This window comes from Leptinotarsa decemlineata, unplaced genomic scaffold, assembly GCF_025532065.1.
Source record: "Leptinotarsa decemlineata unplaced genomic scaffold, Ldec_3_MD MMD2_tig00026358_RagTag_RagTag, whole genome shotgun sequence".
NCBI lineage: Eukaryota > Metazoa > Arthropoda > Insecta > Coleoptera > Chrysomelidae > Leptinotarsa > Leptinotarsa decemlineata.
Window position 1 is genome coordinate 113,006 of NW_027412703.1, and position 20,629 is coordinate 133,634.

The 20,629-nt window shown below is 35.0% G+C and overlaps 1 protein-coding gene across 1 annotated transcript; it reads right to left on the reverse strand.

The window, feature by feature from the left end:
• Window positions 1-9,773: 9,773 nt before the first annotated feature.
• wls (Wnt ligand secretion mediator) lies at window positions 9,774-20,222 on the reverse strand. Its single transcript, XM_023158715.2, has 2 exons — window positions 19,810-20,222; window positions 9,774-11,390 (listed from the first exon to the last, which is right to left on the reverse strand). The coding sequence occupies exons 1-2, from the start codon at window positions 20,065-20,067 to the stop codon at window positions 10,014-10,016; spliced, it is 1,635 nt and encodes a 544-aa protein (XP_023014483.2). The 5' UTR covers window positions 20,068-20,222; the 3' UTR covers window positions 9,774-10,013.
• Between the last annotated feature and the right edge of the window lie 407 nt (window positions 20,223-20,629).

Genomic DNA, 20,629 nt, shown 5'->3' on the forward strand with positions numbered 1-20,629 from the left:
ACATCTTTTTGGTTAGGATATGTCAAATAATGAAATAATGAAAAGCTAGTTCCAAAAACTTCATTTATAAGACTAAAAAACAATCATTACAAACATCAAAAATTTCCCCTTTCATAATGTCGGTCCACAAAGAACCCTAGATACCAATTTTGAACGAAATCACATAATAATATCAAACCTCAATCGTAATTATAAATATCCATTATTTCTAATCGAAAATTCTTTATGTCGGACCTCACAAACCGTACAGCTTGTTTATCAAATCTGAGAATAAATCACAAATTTCTTCATCTGATTTTATGAAGCAAAGTTCATTACTTTTGAAATTAACATTTATCATTGTTATCAATTAGTTCATTTGGAATAATTTAATTTAAACCCAGTAAACCACGCGCTTTATTATAAAGCCATACATAAATAAAAATTTAGTAGGTGGTAGAAAAACTGGTCTCACTTCCATAATCATTAATAATAAATCAGATTTCCTGTAGGAACTATTTGAACAGAATACATTTTCACCTGAAAACATTTATTTTATGAATATATAATATCCCTCCGGTTATTAACTAAACCAACCGCCCCTGTTTTATGGTCCAACTTACTTCCCGTAAACAAACAAAGTTATGCTGCCTTCAATGTAAGGATGGAAAAGGCCTCTCTATTGTCTTTTGTTCCTCTGAGGTTTTCCCCTCTATTTTTGTAAGGGCCATTGCTTCCTTCTCAGGGGCATTCGACCACCACCCCCCTTGCTTCATAACCATAGCACAGATTAAATATAATATAATATTTAATCTGTGATCATAGAGTATATCCAACGATTATGCCCATGATCGTTGGAGTACACCAACTACCAACTGCCGCCATGGAACAAAAGCTTCGTTCGGGGACGCAAGTCTTCTTGAGTTATGCAATCCTACGTCCGTTTTTTTGGTCTTTCAATCATTTCCATGTTTTCTTTTATGCTTTACTCCTGTGTACTGGGGGTTCATGACAAATAGCACAAAATATAGGTATGATTTATGAAAACACGTTAGGATATACCGAGGATGAAGAACGAAGTAACCCCCCCCATTTCATATTTTATGCGATATTTCCTCATAAATTTTAGTATTTTAATGATGCTTACATTCAGATATCTTAGGACTGTACATGTTTAGGAGTGCTGGTATTCAGGTTTCTATTGGCTTTTAGTAAATATTCCACTCAGGCATAATATTGATGAGACATTCAAATTAAATATGATTGATTGTTTTCAATTTAATAATAATTATTGTGTCGTCTACTCATGGGCGGAACTTTCCAATACCAAAGTATCTGAGGATATTCTGATTGGATCATAAAATATATTTTACCTTTCTTTTTTATGTTGTGTTTCCATCGATCATAGAATTGTTTCTAGATGGTAGGAGAAGTTTTGTTTATCTATTTTAATATACAATGGAATGTTTAGAGCCGTGCTGATTTTTGCCAACACGTCCGCTTTCTCATTTCCTTCAATATTTGCGTGTCCCCTGTTCACACAGATTTAAATGTGAAATATTTACTAATTGAGATACGTATTACCTCTTTCATATTCAAGATAATGTAATTACTATTCACATTGTGAATTTTACCAGTTCGGGCTTTCATTGTCTAATATGATATATGATCTGAAAACTCAAGGTCATAACCGCTCTTTCTGCTTCCGAAGAAAAATAGGTTTCCCTTTAATTTGCAAAGTCACGGTCAAACACACAGATGGCGCTACTAGTATTAAATCCACGATTTCTAGTTAACCCTAACCTTCAAAAAACACGTGTACAAATTTCATAGTTGGATGACTATTAGTTCATGGGATAAAACATTTTTGATGAAGCACAAGGAAAATCAACTATTGAGAATTGAACGCAGTGGACGTCCCAAAGACTGTAACCGACGAAAACATAAAAAAGTTCACAAAATAATTTTGGATGACTGCAAAGTGAAATTGATCGAGATAGCTGAGGCTCTGAAGATATCAAAGAAAGGTGTTGAGACTTTGAGACATATCCTTCATGAATATTTAGGTTTGTGAATGCTCTGTTCAAAGTGGGAGAAGCGCAAGCTCACAATTGACCAAAAACAACTACGAATTGATTATTCTGAGCAGTGTTTGGAGCTGTTCCACCATAAAAAAACGAATAATAATAAAATAAATAAAATAGATGCACAGTAGTCAAAAATGGGGTTGGATTATTGATTTATATACCATAATTTTTGTATCTGTCAATAAGTTATTGGCGATTCTCGAGTAAAAATATAATTTTTTTGCAATCTTTTTTTCAATATATTTGAAGTGGTCGTCGAATGAGCAATTATCAAGTTGAAATCCCAAATACTGCACTGATCTAAAGAAATGAACTTTAAACGTTCAAGCCAGTCTCGAATATACCTACACAGTCGGTTGAATGGACTGACGCCTATCAGAAAACAACTACTCCCCTGGTTAATACCACGAAGGGCGTTGGATTATATCCGACAGGCGTCAGTGTAGGAATCTTCACAGAAAATTTCCTGCATATGCAATTGGCAATACAAATGAAAGAGTCAATTTTGGAACGTGCACACTTGCAGACCGGTTTCGGGCTCATTAGCCACTCATCAGTGCAAGATAGTGGGGCCATCATCGACCTAAAGTCAATGATATTCCATAATTGAAAATCGGAATTCTTTCAGAGTATTTCATTCCTCTTCCTAAGTTGGAGCGAACAATAAAATGTCACTCCATCTTGTGGACGAGATACTAACCAACTGCATATCCGAAATTTGCCCGATTCCTCTGAATAAGGAAAAAAACTTTCTTATTAGTCAGCGGGCTAAGCTTGAAGACTGGCAGTAAACAAATCTGAAGAAATGAACTTCAAACGTTCAAGCCAGTCTCGAATATATCTACACAGTAGGATGAATGGTAGGTTTTCTGTGAAGATTCCTGCACAGACGCCTGTCGGATATAATCCAACGCCCTTCGTGGTATTAGTCAGGGAAGTAGTTGTTTTCTGATAGACGTCAGTCTATTCAACCTACTGTGTAGGTATATTCGAGACTGGCTTGAACATTTAAAGTTCATTTCTTTGGATTTGTTTACTGCCAGTCTTCAAGCATAGCACACTGACTAATAAGAAACAAACTTCACTGATGTTACTATTTCTATACGTTCATCTTCAATTTTTATATTTATGTTGTTTGCATTTATTTGATTATATTTTCCTTTTATTGGTTTTCAGATATTTTCTACTTTTTCTAGAACTCTATTCATTCTGCCAACAGTTTCTTCTAAATTTACTCCAGTACAGGTCAATAAGGTATCATCTGCAAATAAGTTGATAAACTCAGTCTGTAAATAATTGAATAGCATTCAGATAGAGAATGAATAATAGGGGACCAAGCACACTACCTTGTGGTACTCCTGTGTAATTTGTTATATATGATGAGAAATAATCGTTCACACGTTCTCTCTGTTTCATATTTGATAAATAATTAGTGGTAATAGAAAGAAATATTCTTTATTGTTTGAAGAACAAACATTTTTATTGACAAATCGTATCTTAAGTTGACAGTTAAAAAAATAGACACTTAAAAAACACAAATCAGTCAGAAGATAAACCTAAATAATTTAAAACGAAACATATAACAGAACATGAATTGAGTCAGAAAATAATGAATGGAGGTACAATATCGAATGCTACATCAGATCAGGGTGATCACACTAACACAAGATGACGTATTAGAATTGAATCCGATTAAAAATGTTTTATTAAAAAAGTCAGAAACGTAGTAGTATGGTTTCTCACTGAGTAAAGTTTTCAATAAGAATGTTGAGCAATAAATTTTCCTTAGCTCCAGTGATAGATGGTTATATATTTTACAACCATTGTATATAAGAGAGTCTTTGACAAGAATTGAGGTTGGAGTAGGTAATCTAATATTTTCTGCGTTTTCTTATCAGACATGCAGTATTCAGTACGAATACTTAATAAATAATGGTTGAAAAAATCTCGATTTGTTGCCTTACACATGTATCATATTGCTAGTTTTTGTTGGATTAAAATGGCCTGCATGTAGTTGTTACTAACCCTCCGAAGGCAATGCCATTATGCAGGCAAGATTCGATTTGTGAATGTTAAACCATCTTTGCATTGGACAGTCCAAGTTCATTGGATATGACACGAACTGCATAACATCCAGATGCTAGTTTGCTTTTGAGAGCCTCAATATTATCGAAATTCTGTCTGCTATCAGGAATTTTGTATGACATTTGTTCTCAATTGACGCTTCTACCAGTGAAATATTTTCAATCTGCCCGGTGAAAATGATAACATTGGTCTTTGAGACATTGAAAAAAAAGCTTATTTGAGTTACACCATTCTCTAATTACGTTATCATCATCATTAATTAATTTATTTAAGGACTCTAAATCCGAACTATGCCACATTATGGTGGTGTCGTCGGCATACGGTGTAAAATGTCCAGATATTTTGATATTTGGCAAGTCATTGATACACACCAAAAAAGAAAAACGGGCCCAGCATTGAGCCTTGAGGTACGCCAGTCTGCATGTAAGCTTTTACAGAGAGTATAGTTGTTTTTACTATAAGGCTTCGACCTGACACGTAGGAATTACACCATTCAAGGGCAACTCCTCTAATTTCGTAGTGCAGAAGTTTATGTAACAGTATTTCATGATTCACACAGTCGAACACCTTTAATGAATCACAAAATACTGCCGCTATCATTTCATCATTATTCAGCTCGCTGAATACTTTTTTTAGAAATGAAAAAGTGGCATCGTAGGTATTTTTGCTGTCTTGAAAGCCAAACTGATTGCTAACAAGGATGTTGTGCTTTTTAAAAAAAAAACACCATTCTAATTTCACCTAATTTTTCTATTATTTTAGTTATTGTAGGTGCTATTAGTCTATACTTGGCTGGGTCATCCCGAGTACCTCCTTTATGACTTGGAATTAAGACTGACGTCTTCAGAAAATCGGGGGAATTTGCAGAAGGATGTCAATTAGCGTAGCCATGACTTTCAGTGCGTAGTGTAGAGTTTTTTTAAATTCGAATTGATATACCATCCATTTCCGAAGGTTTTTTTTGTTTTTTATAGAACTGATAATTCCTTTAACTTCTCTCAAATCAGTGTCATACAGAAAAAGTGATTTCTATAATTCCGCGACTAGGAATGTTTCCTAACGGATCAGAATGCATATTTTTTGACACGTTTTTCAGAGACTGACCAGTAATAGCAGTATAAATAAATAAATAAAAAATGAGATGTTTAGTGAACATGATAAGGGTTTTAAATGGTTTATTTAAATAAGTAAAAAGGTTTCATGCAGGAATCTGGTTATCAGTTGCGGTTTGGTAATGGGTAAGAGTGAAGGACTGGCTTTGGCCCCATAGTTGAACATTTTCTGCGCCCACCGCGCCCCCTGGCTGGATCCACCACTGGTCTTAACATCACACTTGCTAATATGTGACTCTCAGACCAAGTAATTTCCTACCACATAGGTATGGGAACGATCTTGGGAAAATTACAACAATGAGTATGAGTGTAGTCTTATAAAAAACCGTTGTAGAAAAAGTTTTTATTGGTGATTACCACAAAGTTATTTACTGAGATCATTTAGCATTTAGTAATTTATATTACATCAATGCAATTTCTAAGCTAAGTTTTTTATTAGTAATTACATGGCTATAAAGATTCCCTTTCAAAAATAATGTTTTTTTGGGGAGTTGTAAGTGAACCGATTCACAGGCCAACGATGAAAAAACTTTTTTACTTAAAACACCTTATTATTCTGTTTTTAAGGGTGCTAAATCCAATGACACTTATTAAGCCATATCACCTACCATTTTTCCATATCTGCACATCAATATATTACGTTTTTTGATTCATTACAGGATTTAACAACTTTTATATACTACAAATAAAATTGTAAAATAATTTGTGCCGAATATAGAAGAGTTGGCAGCACTGGTTGAAACACATTTACAGTCCAGAAAAAGGGGAATTATATTGTTCTGTTCACCACAGCTGATGTTTTGTTTACTGTCAACCTAACCTTACTTATTGGTTTCCAGTACATGTGCTCATTAAAATGTCTAATTGCGGTTGTAAGAACTCTGCTGACAGTTTTTATTATATTTGTGGTGAGTTTGTTATTCAAAAATTCAAAGAAACATTACAGGCTTTGTGAAAAACGTTTATTTCTCATATTTTGGAATTAAACTTGATGATCAGAATAAATCTTGGGCCCCGCATAAGGTATGTTATGTTTTTGTTGAAGATCTTAGAAAATGGTCAAAAAAAGGAGAAAAAAGCCTTTAAGTACGCTGTTCCTATGGTATGGAGGGAACCTAGAAACCACACTGATGATTGCTACTTTTGTATTATTGATATTACTGGCCATAACTCGAAAAACAAGAAGGTAATAAGCTACCCTAACCTAATTTCCGCCATCCGATCAGTAGGACACGATGTAGATTTGTCGGTCCCAGAACCTCCAGATGATTTAAATTCTATTCAAACTGAAATGTTTTCCGATGTTCTGTCAGATATAGATGAGCAAGATGATGAAGAGTTCCAACGGGCTACAGCAAATATAGAGCCAAAACTGTTTACTCAGATTGAGCTCAACGAATTAGTTAGGGATCTTGGGTTAACAATAGAAAAAGCTGAATTGCTTGGTTCAAGACTAAAAGAAAAAAACTTGTTGGCAGTTGGAACTAGCATATATGTGTATAGGAAGAGAGAGAAGCAGTTTTCGAAATGTTTTAAACAAGAAGGTGATTTAGTGTACTGCTCAGACATTCCATGTTTGATCAAAGAGTTTGGTGTTGAAAACAAAAAAGAAGACTGGAGGCTGTTTATTGATTCTTCCAAAACTAGTTTAAAAGCTGTTTTATTACACAATAGTAACACTTATGCATCTATACTTGTTGGCCATTCTGTACATATGAAAGAGACCTATGAAAAATAGTTTTGAATAAAATTGGCTATTCGGCTCATGGTTGGATGATATGTGGTGACTTGGTCAGCAAGGCGGTTTTACCAAATTTCCATGTTTTTTGTGTGCATAAAACCCGGCGAGAAGAATATTCTCCGCAAAAACCTTGTGAATCCTAGAAACAGTCTCTTACCACCTCTACATATAAAGTTAGGCCTCATGAAACAGTTTGTAAAGGCATTGCCTAAAGATGGACCTTGTTTCAAGTATCTCTGCCAGAAATTTCCAAACCTTTCAGAGGCTAAACTTAAAGAAGGCGTCTTTGTAGGACCCGACCTTCGAAAAATGATGTTCGACGTCAACTTTGAAACTACAATGACCATACATGAGAAAGAAGCATGGGTATCATTCAAGCAAGTTGTTAGAAAATTCTTAAAAAATGCAAAAGAGCCAGAATATCGCACCATTGTTAGCTAACATGTTGAAGAATTTTAAGAAACTAGGATGTTTGATGAGACTGAAAGTCCACTTCTTGAACAGTCATCTTGATTAATTCCCAAAAAATTTGGGAGACGTAAGCGAGGAGCAGGGTGAGCGTTTTCACCGAGATATTAAATTGATGGAAAAATGTTACCAGAGCCGCTGGAACATTAACATGATGGGAGACTACTGTTGGTAACTTCACTGTGAAGCTCAACGAGCGACTCATCGCAGGAAAAGCTACACAAGTAACTTCAAAGAAAAAAGAGAAAGGAAGTATCAATCAATTCCATCTAAGTAGTGAAACCTACATTACAACCCACTGTAAATAAAAACCATGATAGTGATTTAACATAGCAGATCACGAAGAAATAAGTAATATTTTCAGTAAACATTTTATGAATGTAAAATGTACAAGGCCGGAGCCTGATAAATTGAAATTAGGTCCTTTCAATGAACATAGCTTTTTCCTTTGTCCAACCACTCCTCAGGAGATTTAAGAATATATAACTAAAACAACAAGTAAACATGCTTCTGGGATAGATGATATATGTGGAAAAGCTGTAAGGTTTGTCAAGGAAACGATAGGTTTGCCTTTAGCTCACATAATCAATGAATCTTTTTTGTCAGGACAGTACCCATTGATTCTAAAGGTCTCTAAATCTATACCAATTTTCGAAAACAAAGGATCTAGAGAGATAGTAGATAATTACCGAAATGTCTGCTTACAGAGCCAACTAGCCAAAATTATTGATATGGCATATAATGAACGTCTCAATAAATTTTTGAATCAACATAACTTATTATTTGATTGTCAGAATGGATTTAGAAGGAACAAATCAACAAATACCGCCATATCTGATCTCAATACTACCGTCTATAGCTGCCTTAATAATAAACAAAATCCCATTGCTCTTTATTTTGACCTAAGTAGAGCGTTTGATACAGTTGATCACCAACTACTCTTGGAAAAATTACACCGAATTGGCATACGAGGAGTTACAAGTGATTGGATTGCTTCATATCTCCATGACAGACAACAAATAGTGGTGATAAACGGTAAAAAATCTAAAGAAAATATTGTGAACATTGGTGTACCTCAGGGGTCTATATTGGGGTCAGTTCTCTTCACAATTTTTATAAATGATATGGTTTATTCATGCTCTGAGCCAAAAAAAATCATTATGTATGCTGATGATACTAATATTCTGATTTCTGAGAATAAATTACAGGATACTGTAAACAAGGCAAATATTTGTGCTAATGATTTTCATGAGTGGTGTGTGTTCAACGGATTGCTAGTGAATTTGTCCAAGACATTTTTTATGGTGTTAACAACAAAAAATATAAATTATGATTTCAGTCTTCTAATAAGAGTTAATCATCAAACAATAGAACAGGTGAATTACATCAAATTTCTAGGTATCAAAGTAGATCAAAAAATGACATGGGTTCCTCATATTAATTATCTAACAAATAAATTAAGCACAAGTTGCTTCATCATCAGGCAATTGAAAGGTACAATATCTCTGGAAACCCTTAAACTGGCTTATTTTGGAATAGCTCAATCGACAATAAGTTATGGAATGATGTTTTGGGGTAACTCTGTACATATGAATAGAGTTTTTGTTATGCAAAAAAGAATTATCAGATGTATGGCAGGAGTGCACTCCAAAACATCATGTAGAAAATGGTTCAATCAACTAGGAATTCTCACAGTCACCTCACTTTATGTGCTGCAGATCATATTATACGTTAAAAAAGATGAAAATTATTTGAAGAAAAAAAAAGATATACATAATTACTGTACAAGAAACAGTGAAAGATTATACCACCAATACTCACGATTAGGAGTTGGTCAGGACTCCCATGAATATCAAGGTATTAAATATTATAACAAACTCATGGCTATTCATCCTGAGTTAAGTTTAATGAGTAGGAATGAACTAAAATGTTGGTTGAATGAATTTTTAAAAAACAAGGTGTTCTACTCTCTTCAAGAATTTTTAAATTGTTGATGTTCATTGTATATTTTAATATTTTACTTATCTGTATAATCTTGTAAATTTTAATTACTTTTAAGCTCTTTTTGTGACTAGTCCAATAAGTTTCATGTATTTACACTTTTTTATGTTGTACATGTGAACTTTAGTGATGAATAAACTTCTATTCTATTCTATTCATAGTGTTTCATTAATTTTACCATATACCGTACAGATTTCAAATTATATAAAGAAAAGTCAATTTCTCAAAAACTATGGGTGATACAAAAAAAACTAAGACCAGATTTGGATTCAGCGCACAAAAATCTATAAAAATCAGCTATTAAAGTAAACAAAGTTTTCAAAAACATTTTTTCTGTTGGCCTGTTTATCTATTGAACACACAGATCATATCTAAACAGCAATATTTGCGGGTAAGGAGTTCTAGATTAGTTCCCGACATGTTTCGGGGAGAGCACCAGTACTTTATGTTATACTTATACTCAATGTACTATCTACTCTTCATATAATGATTCATTTGTATCAAACTTCGAAAATTTGATGAAAACATAGATACAATATCTTAATCTGCATTTACTTTGGTAGCAAAAGATGTCAGAGATGATATTTCATTAGGATTACCGTTTGTCGGTAAATTGTTAAACTCAAGTTCTTCTTCAGGAACTCCACTGGGCTCAGAAAGCCAGCGTTTGTGACTTGGAGCGTATAAAATCAACATTGCACAAATATATATGTTCCACATCCCGTACACACCGGTGTGGAGCGCAGATGTCAATTCAATATCCATGGTTTCGTCCCATTTATTCTGACCTTCAGAAATCTGGGAAAGGATAAAGGAGACGATGGTAACTGCTGCACAGATGACAGTTGCTAACATGAGAAATTTGAAGCGATAAATAATTCCTTCATAATGTAAACGTCGAGCTTGTGACATGCTCGGCAGTAGAGACCTTTTCGTGCTTATATTTTGAAAAACTCGCCAGATCATAGAGCAAAGGAATATGAAATATATGCCAGCAGATATTCCAGCTAGTATTATAAAGGACAATGCCAGGTTAGTTCCGACCGGAGTTACCCAAATCGAGTAAAATGGGTTCACTAATTGTACTCCTCTTTCACATAGGTCGAAAATGAGTAAACAGAAACAACCTGTAACAATTGTTGTCAGATGTTTCCAGTACTTTTGTATTGTATTTTTTTTACTACTCTCCTGAATTAGCAGGTGTTCCCCTGCGAAAATGAGCCAGAAAGAAAGTAACATTGCGTAAAAAATACCCTGGCGAATATCACTCAGCAGCAGCATATAAGGCATTTCAAATATGAGGCTTAGGTACTCTATTGGTAAATTAAGAAATGCCAAAGCAGAACCCAACGACATGATTACACATTCCAACAAAGCGGGGGAACGATTCAATTTTCTTACTCTCCGCCAAAACCAAAACATAATTCCGATAATTACTGGGAAAAAGAAAGTTTTGAGGCTCAACCAAATTTTTGTGAAACCCCCATTCATGTGTATAATATGTAAGTAAATATCTTCGACTTTACCTAAACCAGTATTTTTATAAGACGATACATTGTAGGGTAAACGCAAATTCAATAAATAATAATCATGGTATAAAGCTCCTAGTTCGAACAACGGTACCATTGTGCAGTCATACGGGTACCCATTTTTTTCTTTTCCTTTGATTGAGGCGTGGTCGAAGGTACATTCCATGAAGCGCTTTTCCTCGGCATGGTTATAATATTCCCAAGGCGTCCGGCTGCCATCCGGTTTTTTATCACTGTATGCCAACCTTGCATCGATAGTCAACTCAATTACAGGATCCAATAACTTCTGTTCCTTCAGATAAACCATATCCACCTGCAGTATCCCCACTAGATTTTGTTGCCAGCGAGAAAAATCCAATTCATACAGGGGCATCTGCATGACAAACACCTACAGATTTAAATAAAATTATCAAGTTATTTATTTAAGGCATAGCTTATCAGCTAGATCAGGGGTCTCCAAACTTCAAAGCCTTCGGGCCATAATGATTTTTTCAGTTTGTTTCAAGGGCCAATTTCTGCCCTTAACTATATTTCTAGACTAGGATAGTCGCAAAGTGCGTGACCAATTTTATTTGTTAGTTATTAATATCCTTAAACTTAGATACTTAAGTCAAGTTTTCTTTGTCATCATTTCTGTCGTTAAGTTTTACCTTGCAAGTAAATAAAACCGAGTAATTATCATTCTGTGTTTTCTTCTTCATCTTATCACAGCAATAGTAACAACAATAAGGTAATCATTGGCTGTCGCGGGCCAGATTGAAGACAGTAAATCATTGGCCGTCGCGGGCCGGATTTGGGCCCGTGGGCCGTAGTTTGGAGACCCCTGAGCTAGATGAAACGAAGAAATATAGTGTAAAAAAAAAAAAAAAAAAACGCAACACGTCAAATGTAAATTCTAATTTGACATTCTTCAACGTAAAAATGCCACGGTTACCTTCAATCCCCTGTCGATTGACAGGTACAACCCCAAATTTTTTAAATGGGAAATATAGGCTTGTGATATATCGTTTGAAAGGTCTCTTCATTCTCTATTCAAAAATGTTATCGCTTTCAAGTTTATTGCAACAATTAAGATAAAATCAATTAAAATCATTAGATATGAAATGTAGAATACAATAAAGAACTATGGATGTTAACAAAGTAGTTGTTCAAAATGTTTACCGCAAACGTCTTGGCAACATCCTAATCTCAAATAAAACTGTCATCTAACGTTATTTAACATATCAGACGTGCCCGACCTAATCACAAGTGTTATTCGTTCTTTTGAGTCATTCAAATCTGAAGGTTTAGTTTTGTAAACATTGCTCTTTACATATCCACATAAAAAGAAATCTAATGATGAAAGATCAGGTGATTGCGCTGGCCATTCAAATCGAGGTTTTGCCGGACATTAACTTGATAATGTGGTGGTGCTCCATCCTGCTGAAACCATATTGTATTCACTGAAACTTGAGGGTTTCCTGGATCAGAATATAAATTTGCTAAACTTGGAATGACATCATTTTGAAGTAGTGCCAAATAATTATCGCCATTTTTTTTAAGAAGAAGAAGAACTTTATTTCCAGATAGGCAAGCCTAATATAAACATAATTAATGTACTTCGCGAGTTTGTATTGTTTCCTGCTTTCGGCAAACAAGTGTTGCCTATCTTTACACTTGGCTGCACCGCGCTGATGAGGCCAATAGCCAGAAACACGTGTCCGCGGTTTGCCCCCCTGTTTGGAGTGTTGTATCCACATATATATATATATATATATATATATATATATATATATATATATATATATATATATATATATATATATACAGGGTCCTGCAACACTGGCGCGGTGTTCCATATCTCTATATAGGAAGCAGATAGGAATCTAATTTTCTATAATATTACCTTATTGCTCGAGCTCGACAGAATAAAAATATTGGCGGTCACACAGGGTGTTCGATTTTTTCTGGGCGGATCCCAACTGTGTCTTTTTAAATGGCAACCTATATTTTTTATCGCTTTTTCGGTTTCTTCATAGAAAATAAAATAAACTTTATGTATATCTGCACTTCGAAAATATTGACGGTTTTCGAGATATCTAGCATGACAAGTTTTTTTTTCCAATATTCGTCACTCAGAATATTTGAAATTATAAAGTGGTGCCAAGTCCAGTTGAAATTTTTTTTGGTCGAATATTCTACATTGGTAACTTTCTCAAACGATATATCTGAAATCGACCTGTGATATACAGGGTATGAAAAACCGCTTGCCAAATATTGTAAATGAAAATTTGCAAAATCTTCCTTAGATTAAATGGAACAACCTGTATATTATTGATCCATAAGAAGCGCCAACGAAACCTCTACAAATTTCATTAAGTATTCCCTATGGCTAAGTTCAATAGTTTTTCTTAAATGAGCATTTCTTTCGAAAAATGGTCATTTTTTCAAAGCGAAATCCATTTGACGACTGATAAAAATATACCAAAGACATCTTGTTTCAATTTTTTACATTAGAAGGTGTCCAAACAAATATTTTTTAACGAAATAAATGTATGTACCTATCACTTTTTGCTAAATGGAAAATTATTTTTTCATTGGATGCAGAATTTCACTCATAAATCGTGCAATATCAAACCAAACAAGTTAAAAGAAAGAAACATTATAAATAACTATTTTTTTCATGTTATTATATTCATTCAGAGCTTGAGTTCTAGATATTCAAATTTGTCAACTGGCAAATTACAAAACTACAAAAGGGAGAGTTTAATTAAGGTTGATAATGAAACTTTTATAAAATATGTTCAACATGTCTTCCATTTTCTTGAATGCAGAGCTGAAGTCTATGTTTGAAAGACTGTTCTACCCTGCGCAAGACAGCTGGTGTAATGCTGCGAAAAGCATTCGTTATTCTAAGTCGCATATTTTCGGGAGAAGTTGGTGGCTCAACGTAAACCATATTTTTTATGTATCCCCATAAGAAAAAATCTAGTTTCGTCAAATCTGGTGATCTAGCAGGCCACCGTACAGGCCCATTCCGTCCTATCCATTTATTGGGAAATACTTCATTTAGATGATCTCTCACTTCTGCCGAATAGTGAGCAGGTGCACCATCATGTTGTAACCACATTCTATTGCGGAGGTCAAGAGGAATATCATCTAACAAACCTGGTAAATCATTTCGTAAGAAATTGGGATACATTGCACCATTCATATGTCCCTCAAAAAAGTATGGACCAATTACATATTCTCCAATGATGCCTCCCCAGACATTTATCGACCACCTATGTTGATAATCCACCTGTCTCAATAAGTGAGGATTTTCTGTCGCATAATAATGGTAATTATGTCGATTTACAAATCCATTTTTATGGAATGTCGATTCATCCGACCATAAAATATTATTGAAAAAATATTCGTTTCGACGAATTTTGTTCATGGCCCAATTGCAAAATCTCACTCTTTTCTCGAAATCAGCATACAGTAGTTCTTGATGTAACTGAACGTGGTATGGATGCAAGCGATGTTTCTTCAATACTCGTTGCACTGATCTCTCACTTATATCCACTATTTCCCCAATTTGTCGTTGACTCCTACTAGGATCTTCTTCAACAGCAAGAAGAACTTGCAATTCATTATCTTCATTAGTAGCTGGCTTGATGCGCTCATGTTTGGAATAATTAATAGATCCAGTTTCAACGAATCGTCCCAAGACCTTTCGGAAAGATCTTTCATCTGGATGCCTTCTATCTGGATACCGTTGAGAATAAATTCTACTTGCCAATAAACAATTCCTGTCTGATTCACCTAATATGAAAATCATATCAATCAAATCACTTTTTGATAACATTCTGATGAAATTATACCGACAGTTCAACTTCACGATTGACTAAAAATTTCAATATTCATTTGCAGCCAAATATTTTGTTCTGTCATTTGCCAGACTACTTGATTTCCAATAAATATTTCATTCGCTGAAAGGTTGTTTTAGACCGAAAGAATATGGCACAAATTCCGAGATTTTTGAAATTATTGTAACTATTCAAGAACGTCCATTTTGTGGTGTAATTCGCAACTTGTTTATCTAGCAACAGGTAATTTTAGGAATGGGCGATATTTTAAGGAAAGGGTATTTTTTGTATATTCTTATCAGTCGTCAAATGGATTTCGCTTTGAAAAAATGACCATTTTTCGAAAGAAATGCTCATTTAAGAAAAACTATTGAACTTAGCCATAGGGAATACTTAATGAAATTTGTAGAGGTTTCGTTGGCGCTTCTTATGGATCAATAATATACAGGGTGTTCCATTTAATATAAGGAAGATTTTGCAAATTTTCATTTACAATATTTGGCAAGCGGTTTTTCATACCCTGTATATCACAAGTCGATTTCAGATATATCGTTTGAGAGAGTTACCAATGTAGAATATTCGACCAAAAAAAAATTTCAACTGGACTTGGCACCTCTTTATAATTTCAAATATTCTGAGTGACGAATATTGGAAAAAAAAACCTGTCATGCTAGATATCTCGAAAACCATCAATATTTTCGAAGTGCAGATATACATAAAGTTTATTTTATTTTCTATGAAGAAACCGAAAAAGTGATAAAAAATATAGGTTGCCATTTAAAAAGACACAGTTGGGATCCGCCCAGAAAAAATCGAACACCCTGTGTGACCGCCAATATTTTTATTTTGTCGAGCTCGAGCAATAAGGTAATATTATAGAAAATTAGATTCCTATCTGCTTCCTATATAGAGATATGGAACACCGCGCCACTGTTGCAGGACCCTGTATGTATATATGTATATATATATATATATATATATATATATATATATATATATATATATATATATATATATATATATATATATATATATATATGAAATCTGAAGTTTTCACGGATAGGAATATGCTGAACTGATTTTCCGGGTATTTGATCCGTGTATGTGATATTATCTCTAATTTCACCGACGTTTCGACAAAATCTCATTTGACATTATCTAGGTGTGCTGTTACGTGTTCAGAAGTTTTGTTGACCTTGCTCAACTCACTTCTTACTATACTGGTAAAACGGTATTCGTTACGTGTTCAGATATAGAGTGTCCATAAACCCTCTACTACCTACTACTTAAATGTTGTTCCTATCCGTGAAAACTTCAGATTTCATATTCGATACCTTAACGGGGAGATGAGGTCAACTAAGAAGAAGAAGAACACAGGTAAAACTCAACAACATTTAAGTAGTAGGTAGTAGAGGGTTTATGGACACTCTATATCTGAACACGTAACGAATACCGTTTTACCAGTATAGTAAGAAGTGAGTTGAGTAAGGTCAACAAAACTTCTGAACACGTAACAGCACACCTAGATAATGACAAATGAGATTTTGTCGAAACGTCAGTGAAATTAGAGATAATATCACATACACGGATCAAATACCCGGAAAATCAGTTCAGCATATTCCTATCCGTGAAAACTTCAGATTTCATATTCGATACCTTAACGGGGAGATGAGGTCAACTAAGAAGAAGAAGAACTCAGGTAAAACTCAACAACATTTAAGTAGTAGGTAGTATATATATATATATATATATATATATATATATATATATATATATATATATATATATATATATATATATATATAAGTCCAGCAAATGCCCGAAGTTATATGGCCTTCCAAAAATTCACAAGACGGACGTTCCACTAAGACCAATAGTGAGTGCCATCAACTCACCGACACAAAATCTAGAGAAATACTTATCCAAAATCATGCAACCAAAGACGGAGCTGGCAGAATCTTATGTGAGAAACTCAGAGCACTTGGTGGATATCATTAAAAACATCAAACTAAACGACACCGACATCCTTGCCAGCCTAGACATAAAATCCCTCTACCCGAATATACCCATAAACGAAGCCCTAGCCACCATTAGAACAGATCATAGCTTTCCGCAACATATCACCGATCTAGCAGAGCACTGCCTTAAAAACACCTATTTCATATTTGACAACCAGATCTATAAACAGGTAGAGGGAGCTCCGATGGGTTCCTCCCTATCGCCCGTGATCGCAAACCTGTTCATGATGCACTTCGAGAAAGAAGCACTTAACAACGCCCGCCTCAAAACAAACCCTGGGGAAAAGATATGTAGACGACATATTCATCATCTGGCCCCACGGAAAACAAGAGCTAGACCGATTTGTGACCTACCTGAACAACATCCATCCCCGCATCCAGTTCACTACCGAAAGAGAGGAGAACAGGCAGCTACCTTTCCTAGACCTACTCATAACACGAAAACCAACTGGCAACTTGGGTTATACAGTTTACCGAAAACCCACACACACCAACCGCTACCTACAAGCAGCAACACACCACCACCCTACCCAGCTACAATCCGTAGCCAACACGTTAATATCCCGCAGTTTCCGCCTAACAGAACCAACAAACAGGGCAACAGAATTGGGGGAGACAACAAAGGCTCTACGACAAAATGGCTACGGACCAAAGATCATTCAAAAGGCCATCGACAGACAAAGAAGAACCAAAAAAACATCCCCTAGATCGAGAGAAGACTCTCCACACGACAGACAATCTGTGACACTACCTTATATCAAAGGTGTGACCGACAAAATCGGGAGAATACTAAGACGTAAAAACATTCGGACAACCTACAAACCACACAAAACGATATCCAGTTGGCTGCCCAGACCGAAAGAGAGAATTTCCCTAGAAAACCAAGGAGTATATAGCATCACATGCGAGGACTGTGGACAACAATATATCGGTCAGACCAACAGACGTATATCTGCCAGAACCCAGGAGCACAAAAACTCGATAAGAACAAAACAAACCTCCTCTGCCCTCTTTCAACACCATCTACAAACAGGTCACAAGATTAATTTTGAGTCCACAAAACAGATAGCACAGGTGCAAAACCCAAGAATACGACAAATCAGGGAAGCTATCGAAATCGAAAAGCAAGGCCTCATCAACAAAAGGGATGACTCACTAAACATCCCAAGGATTTGGAAAACAATAATTAAAAACAACCACCAAAGACAACCACAAATTGATAATGAACCATCGCAGGTAGGAGAACCGCCAGAAGCCATTAACAACCCTCAGGTAGAAAAACAGGTAGGAGAACTACCAAAAGCCATCAACAACCGTCAGGTAGGAAAACAGGTAACAAATCCATACAACTTACGCAAGCGAAACCATATAAAAACACCACAAGAAGAACCTAACATCAGTTACACCTCTCGAAGCGAAGCAGTAACTCGTCTTGATAATGCCATCTGAGATGATGGCGAAACGTCGACTATCGAATAGTACACAACAGATGAACACCCGGAAGAACAACACATCATATATATATATATATATATATATTTCCCGTGTTAGGAATCACACGTTAAAAGGTAAGACCTCGTTAATCCTTAGCTCGCACAAGTTTCGACTTCTGAGGGTTGTCGTTCGTAGGGGTGCGACAGCTGGTTAACGGAAAAACAGATTTTAAACAGATTTTTGAATTTTGAGTATTCTGGAACAATCACTAGATGCTCCCCAAGCTATAATACCATATGAAAGTATGCATGGTAGTACACTAACAGGAGTGATCTATTTATATTCCAGTGTAGTTGTTGAATACAAAAAGATATTGAGGATATCTTTTTCCAAATCGTATCAATATGCTTGTTTCATTTGAGATTTTCTATTATCTACAAACCCAAAAATTTTGTCTCCTTTTGTTGTTGAATTGATCCATTAATTGACGTTACTAGTAAACTGTGATCTGGAGTGGTTCTTGAATGATTAAAACTTAAAGCACAGTTTTTCTTTCATTTAACAAGAGACCATTGTCTGAGAACCACTTTTGGGTTCTTTTTATTTCATCAGATGCTTTATTAACTGTGGCTTTAATATTTTCCTGAGTTATCAATAAAGATGTATCATCATAACGAACTGATCACTATAAAAATCATTTACATATATTATATAAAAGAACCCTGGAACCCCGAGAAAACAATTTTTAGATTCTGATTTATTTCTGCTAACCTCTACATAGTAGTATCTACCCTCTAAGTAGCTTTAAACCATTTGTGGGTTATTCCCCTGATTCCATACATTTCAAGCTTTGCTAGGAGAATTTTGTGATCTACCAGATCAAATGCCTTACTTAAGAATATGAAAATCCCTAGCGTCTTTTTACCTTCATCCAACTCTCTGTACACATTGTTGAGAAACTGTGTAATCGCTTGATTTGTGGACAATCCCTTCGGAAAACCGAACTGGTTCACATTAAATAGACCCCATTTATTAAAAAAAGTTATCATTAGGCTTGAAATATATTTTTATATACTTTTGAGAATGGGCTAATGAGGGAAATTGGTCTGAAATGTTGTATGTCAGTGTCATTTCCCTTCTTATGAATTGACACAATTTTTGAAATCTTCAGGCACTCAGGAAAAATCCCCCCTTCCAAGGAGCAATTGATCAAGTAGGTAGGAGGTTCAGCTATTAAATTTATGCATTTTTTTCAGTATATTCAGTATAAATTCAGTAATTTGTAAATGATTTCTCAGTTTTATCTTCATCAAGGGGCAGTTCACATAAACATAACTCAACGTTCATTCATTACTTTAAAGTAGCAAAACGACATCCCTCCACTTTTATTATTTTAATAATATTTTTTTCATAAACTAATATTCCTTCCCTAAATATCCCAAAAATTATGCTATCTTTGAAAATACAATTCTGTGATCAGAAATGTATTAAACTATTTTTTTGCTAAAATGAATGAGGTACTCACCAGATTATTTGCATTAAACTCAGGGGAAACTATCATATTGGCAAGATTTATTCTCTTACAATCGCGGGTGAACCATCTACTGTTATCTTCTGCTTCTGGATTCTCATCTAGACAAACTGTTGCTAACGTTCCTTGTGTTGTAGCTGGATTTGGTGCCATCAGCCCCACAAGAAAACACGCTAGCTGGCCAAGTAATAGAAAACTTACTAAAATGGCCAATTTCCTACCGCTTAAATTTTCTAGAATTGTACCCGTCATTATAAAATACTTTACTTATTATCCAACTGACTAGGCAACAGAAAATTGTAAACTTTAGGTATGTATTGTTTACTTGTTTACTATTCCTTGTTTAGGTTACTTCGTTACCACCGTTGCCAATTATCACTACCTCAACCACAAATATTTAGTCTGTGATTCTGTGCCCCAACCTCAGAGTAATAATAAGACATGGTTGTGACCGCATGTGGTATTGTAATTGCTTGGTTGGAGGTCATTCGCGTAATATATTTATGTGTAATGATGTGAGTGGGGTTACTACAAATCCATAATAAACATTGATAAGCGTATAATTTTGTGACTTTGAACAAACCACTTTGTTCGCAGAGTAACTCTGTTGAATATCTCCTATCCTTCTTCAAGGCGATCAGTGTGTTTTGTAATACATGAAGATTATATAGTGATGTTTTTAATAAGTCACTCCATATTAAGATGCAGTATCTAATAATCGACTTCACCAAGGCACCGTACCACAGCATAGTTAACGATCAGCATGGACACTTAGCCATACCGCAATTGATGTTGAAAAGTATCCAGACGCCAT